Source organism: Triticum urartu, chromosome 7A (assembly GCF_056163025.1).
Source record: "Triticum urartu cultivar PI428250 chromosome 7A, HENAU_Tu73, whole genome shotgun sequence".
Classification (NCBI taxonomy): domain Eukaryota; kingdom Viridiplantae; phylum Streptophyta; class Magnoliopsida; order Poales; family Poaceae; genus Triticum; species Triticum urartu.
Genome location: NC_141879.1, coordinates 472699204 through 472704975, shown reverse-complemented (window position 1 = coordinate 472704975; position 5772 = coordinate 472699204). Strand labels below are relative to the sequence as shown.

Genomic DNA, 5772 nt, shown 5'->3' with positions numbered 1-5772 from the left:
TTGGGAGTTTTTCATACAGTTTTGCTAAAGCACATTTAGATGTGTCATAAATATTGCACATCTAAATCATATGTCATTGATTTTACGCTAAGATTCATGCAAACCTTTTCTTTGTCTTTTTTCTTTTTCTCTTTATACTTGATTCATTCACTTAGATGTGCAATAATTAGAGCACATCTAGATGTGCCCTAAACACACCCTCTTTCATATTGGACTTGATACCAAACCTTCTTCTTATCCTTTGTGATCGAGACGAATCTAATGCAGTTTCTTTCTGATATTGATCTTAGCACGAACCCTAACAAAGTCGCCTGCAAAATCCTGCCGCCAACCGAGTCCACACCTCCAGAATTTCTTCTATTGGGGCGGCACATCCCTTCAATCACAGTTTCATGAAAGTAATTATCTAACGCCGGCAAATATACTGTAACTTGGATGATCTGGAGAGTGAAACGTGCGCGTGTTCAAAAATATACCTTTGCGGTTGATCCTAAAAATGTTTATGCCGGTTGGTGAGATTTGGGAAGAAGATGATTAAATGTCGATACAATTTTTTTCATATATCAACATCCAACATTGTCACACCGATGGGGTAGTTCTTGGTTGTCTGAAATATTCTTAGATCTCAGACCGAAATTTAAAGAATCAGGCTCTGTGGGCTTAAAAGAAGAGAGTGAGATTTCAGAAATGAAAGAAAACCGGACAACTAAGGATAGACTATGCATCATCCATCCTTGAAGGTTGGGAAAGGTTTCAACCCTGTGACACATCACATCATGTCCTTCTCCTCATTACTTCTGCTGACACCCGCGCACCTGCACCACCGAGGTAGCGGAGCCATGCACGTTGCCTCCGTCTGGCAAGCAAGACTCATTCCATTTCGATCGAGGCCCGAGGATGATCCATGTCCTGCGCCTGCAGGCAGCACTGCACCACCATCACTGGCTGTGCCCCTCGCACAGGCCATGGCGGTGGAGTGCAGGAGGCGCCATGCATTTACTCCTCCCGCCTGCCCGCACCCGCCGGACACGTACGCATCGCACCCAGCTCCCGCCGTATTTACCCTCGTCCTGCTCCTTTCAGCTTCACCGTCGCGAGCCAATCGCTAGAGCTGGCTGAGCTGAGCTTAGACCTGTAGACCAGACAACACCGGAGTCCGGAGTGACAGGGCCTGCGCGCTGCGATGTCTGCCGGCCTGTGGCGGCTGCTCCTTGCCGTGAGCGCGTTTCTGGCGACGGCGGCGGCGCAGGAGACAGGGGCAGCGCCGATGGTGCCGGCGCTGTTCGTGTTCGGGGACTCGCTGCTGGACAGCGGCAACAACAACAACCTGGCGTCGCTGGCCAAGGCCAACTACCTCCCCTACGGCATCGACTTCGCCGCCGGCCCCACCGGCCGCTTCTGCAACGGCTACACCATCGTCGACGAGCTCGGTACGTACGCATGCACGCACGTAAGATGCGTCGGCGCAAAGAGAATTGCTTCATTCCTTCTCCTGCACGACGCAGTTGAACTCGGAGGATGCCAGCGTGAATCTTCTGAACCGTCAACGCTGCTAGAGTTTCAGAGTTCAAGCTTCAGACATGTTCATTTTGTTGGTTGTTTATCATTATTTCCAGTGAGAAGCTAGCGTTTATTTCTGCCATGGTCATTCTTTGCCAGAACTCGACCAAAAGAGAAACAAAATACAGTTTAGTATTTGTGAAAAATATTTTGAACAATGCATGTCTGGTATGTCTGCATCAGTAATTTTTCTGCAAGTAGTAGTTATATATGTTTAAGTTTCCTACTCCCTCCGTCTTATAATACAATAGTGTCAAAAAACATCCTACATTATGAAATGGAGGGAGTAGTAATGTAAACATGTAGTACAGCAGTTCCCTCAAAAAAAATGTAATACAGCAGTACTAGAGCAGAACACAATCTAGTGTGGCCTTTACCGGACAGAGCATTGATTCAGGACAGCACTGACGGACAGGAGCCGGATTCACTCATCACAGTGAGATGAGGTTGACTAGTTGCATTTATGGAACAGAATGGCGATCATCTGAAACGCAACAGCAGACTGCATTTTTTCTAACAGTCTGTACTCCAATATCCTTCTGTGCATGATAAACCAAATGCTGATTTTTTTAACTATTTTTTTATTTTACTGCTCATCAGGGAACATTTGAGCTTGGGATCAGATACTCCACGTCCTCTCTTTTCTAACAGGTTTATTATTTTTCAGCTGAACTGCTTGGGCTGCCCCTGGTTCCAGCCTACTCCGAGGCCTCCGGCTCCGGCTCCGGCCAGCAGCTCCTCCAAGGCGTCAACTACGCCTCCGCCGCCGCCGGGATCCTCGACGAAAGCGGTGGAAACTTCGTACGAACTCATCCATGATCCATCCATGATTGCATCTAATTTTGATCAGCTTCTGACGATGATCGACTGCCGGTCGTAATCAATGCAGGTTGGACGGATACCGTTCAACCAGCAGATCCAGAACTTCGAGTCGACCGTCGGCCAGATCGCCGGCTCGGCGGCTGCCAGCATCGTCGCTCGGTCCATCGTGTTCGTGGGAATGGGGAGCAACGACTACCTGAACAACTACATCATGCCCAACTACGAAACCCGGAGGCACTACACGCCGCAGCAGTTCGCCGACCTCCTCGTCACACAATACGCCTCCCAGCTCACCGTACGATATCGATCAAAACCCTGCCGTCATGTGTGTTCTTGCTTGGAAGTTGGAACCGAATTGAATGACCAAGTCTCTCCAACTGATGGCTGCATGCAGAGGCTGTACAAGGCCGGGGCGAGGCGGTTCGTGGTGGCCGGGGTGGGGTCGATGGGGTGCATCCCGACCATCCTGGCGAGGAGCGCAGAGGGGCGGTGCTCGGAGGAGGTGGACCAGCTGGTGGCGCCGTTCAACGCCGGGGTGAGGGGGATGCTGGACGGCCTCAACGCCGGCCTCCCCGGGGCCACCTTCACGTACCTCGACAACCACCGCCTGTTCAAGCTCATGCTTGCCCACCCTGCCTCCTACGGTAAGATCGACGGCCGGAGTCCAGGGTCCAGCAGAACTGAGAATGCGCTTCTTGTAGCATGCATGGCATGGCCATTCATGGACGACGGATGCGTGCGTGCAGGGTTCGACGTTGTGGACCGGGGTTGCTGCGGGATCGGCCGGAACGGCGGGCAGATGACGTGCCTGCCCTTCATGCCGCCGTGCGCCGACCGGGATCGCTACCTCTTCTGGGACGCCTACCACCCCACGGCGGCGGTCAACGTCATCATGGCGCGCCAGGCCTTCGACGGCGCCTCCGACGTCGTCTCCCCCGTCAACGTCCGCCGCCTCGCCCAGCTCTGAAATGCCGGCGGCCACTTGATCTGAACTACCATGCCGACTACTGTAGCTAGAGTACTCCGTAGTTAATAATCTGATCAGAACCAGACGTGTGCGTCTGCCGCATGCAAAATTAAACTGAATGGACTATATGCATGCAAGTATGCTTGACATTTCCGAAGGTTCGATGGTGAGTGAAATTAGTACTACATCCGTCCTGATTTATTGGTCCTCTTCATATTTTACACAAAAATTTGACCATGAATTTAATTAACACAATGTTAAAGTATGTCATCAAAATTAACATCATTACAAACTATGTTTAAATACGAATTCAATAATATATATTTCATAATAAACCACGAGGGAGGTAGTATTTTCTTTTGGAAAAGGAGCCCCCGGCCTCTGCATCTGAACGATGCATGCAGCCATATTATTAAAAGTTTCAAAAACAAAACAGTACTTAAAGTATTACAGCTCGCAAAAGGAGCAAGACGACAAAAAATAAAGGACCTCAAGATTATAGCCGGTGATAGAAACAGGACTAGAGACCTAGACTCCTATCCTGTTAAGCGACCGCCATCCAAACCCTTTGAATATAGCCCGTGCTATCATCTCCCATTGGTTACACCCAGTAACCAGCGGCTCCCTGGATTCCATAGGAGTGAGTAAGAACCACATACGGATCCATGCGGTAGCTCTAAAGATGACCTGCAAGAAGTGTAAAAATTGTTTTCTGTTAAAGATCATGTCATTCCTGCAGTTCCATATAGCCCGCAATAATGCACATATTCCAACTCGAATATGAGCCGCAGTAGTACGATCCACCCCATCTAACCACATGCCAAACAATGATTCAATGTTAACTGGAGGGACAATGTTGAAAGCTATATGAATTGTTCGCCACAATAATTTAGCCAAAGGACAATCTATGAAAAGGTGTTGCATTGTTTCATTATTATCACAAAAACAACATCGTGAGCTGCCTACCCAATGTCGTTTTAACAGATTGTCTTTGGTGAGAATCACTTGCTTGTGTACAAACCACATGAAGATTTTCATACGCAAGGGGACCTTAACTTTCCAGATATGGATGGATCTCGGAATTGGGCCAGAGTTAATTAGATCCAAATAAAATGATTTGACCGTGAACAAACCATTCTTGGTCAATCTCCAATGTAATGAATCAGGTTGGTCGGATAATTGAACATCCATCAATCTCCGTACCAGATGTATCCATGAATTCCATCTCTCCGCAACCAAAGACCGCCTAAACTGAATATTTAAAGGGACCGATTGTAATATCGTGCCAACATAATCTTCCTTAGAGCATCTCCAACAGGCGCCCAACGCGCCGCGCGGTAAAAACGGATTTGGTGCGCGCCCATCGCCTGGTTTGGCGCGGCACACAGCGTTTGCTCCAGCAGCCGCGCTGAAAAGCCGCGCGCGCGCAGCTCCAGCAGGCGCGGTAAAATGCAGCGCGCGCTCATTCTACAATATTTTTTAAATTAAAATTACATAGATAAAAAACGATACAAAGATATTGTACATCGGTGCAACTACTACGGCATAGATAGATAGATAGTTCGACATACATAGATAGATAGATACTACTACGGCATAGATAGATAGATAGAAACTACTACGGCATACATAGATAGAAAACTACTTCAAGTCGCTACCATCACCATCATCACTCTTGTCGGTGTCGTCCGAGGTTGAGATCCATATGTCGTCCCAACGTTCATCGCCCGAGGTGAAGAACGACCTCCCACCTGCGGAGACGATGTCACACTGCTCGTTCGCCACTGCCTTCCGCTGACGCCGGTCCGCCCGCTCCGAGCGGCGCCTTGCCGTCCTCTCCGCCCAGTAGGCACACTCGGCGTCGACGTCCTCTGGGTGGCGACGGCGCCACTCCGCCATGGCTCGCTCGTCCTCCTCGGCGACGAGGAGACGGCGCTGCCGCCGAGAGTGGTCGGCATGGTCCATGTCCGTGATGAGACGCGGCGGAGGGGCGAGGCGCTGCACCTCCTCGCGCGTGAAGACGTCCCGGAAATTCATCTGCGCCCGGGGCCTCTCCAAGCGCCACGTCGCCGCGTCGTACGCGCGGGCCGCCTCGCGCGCGCTCCGGAACGTCCCGAGGCCGAGCCGGACGTCGCCGGCCCGTATCTCAGCGGAGTACCAGCCGTTGGGGCGCTCGCGGACGCCGCGAAAGCCCGAAGCACCCCGGCGGCGCGGCGGCATGGTGGCACGTGTTGGGGAACGTAGCAGAAATTCAAAATTTTCCTACGTATCACCAAGATCTATCTATGGAGAGACTAGCAACGAGGGGAAGGAGAGTGCATCTACATACCCTTGTAGATCGCTAAGCGGAAGCGTTCAAGTGAACGGGGTTGATGAAGTCGTACTCGTCGTGATTCAAATCACCGATGATCAAGTGCCGAACG

At 50.6% G+C, this 5772-nt stretch overlaps 2 protein-coding genes across 2 annotated transcripts; one reads left to right on the top strand and one right to left on the bottom strand.

Annotated features, from left to right (window-relative positions):
* The first annotated feature begins 903 nt into the window (after positions 1–903).
* Positions 904–3497, top strand: LOC147960012 (GDSL esterase/lipase At1g71691-like). Its single transcript, XM_087534718.1, has 5 exons — positions 904–1430; positions 2228–2361; positions 2450–2677; positions 2777–3026; positions 3129–3497. Exons 1-5 carry the CDS (start codon positions 1184–1186, stop codon positions 3347–3349), a joined length of 1080 nt encoding a protein of 359 aa, XP_087390844.1. The 5' UTR covers positions 904–1183; the 3' UTR covers positions 3350–3497.
* Positions 3498–4990: 1493 nt separating this feature from the next.
* Positions 4991–5569, bottom strand: LOC147960011 (uncharacterized). The gene has a single exon (XM_087534562.1). The coding sequence runs from the start codon at positions 5567–5569 to the stop codon at positions 4991–4993; it is 579 nt and encodes a 192-aa protein (XP_087390688.1).
* Between the last annotated feature and the right edge of the window lie 203 nt (positions 5570–5772).

Excerpts from the sequence above, each read along its gene's own strand:
- LOC147960012 (XM_087534718.1), top strand. The coding sequence starts at position 1,184 with ATGTCTGCCGGCCTGTGGCGGCTGCTCCTTGCCGTGAGCGCGTTTCTG. Across the intron at positions 2,362-2,449 it reads ACGAAAGCGGTGGAAACTTC|GTTGGACGGATACCGTTCAA; the intron begins GTACGAACTCAT and ends TAATCAATGCAG. Across the intron at positions 2,678-2,776 it reads AATACGCCTCCCAGCTCACC|AGGCTGTACAAGGCCGGGGC; the intron begins GTACGATATCGA and ends GGCTGCATGCAG.
- LOC147960011 (XM_087534562.1), bottom strand. The coding sequence starts at position 5,569 with ATGCCGCCGCGCCGCCGGGGTGCTTCGGGCTTTCGCGGCGTCCGCGAG.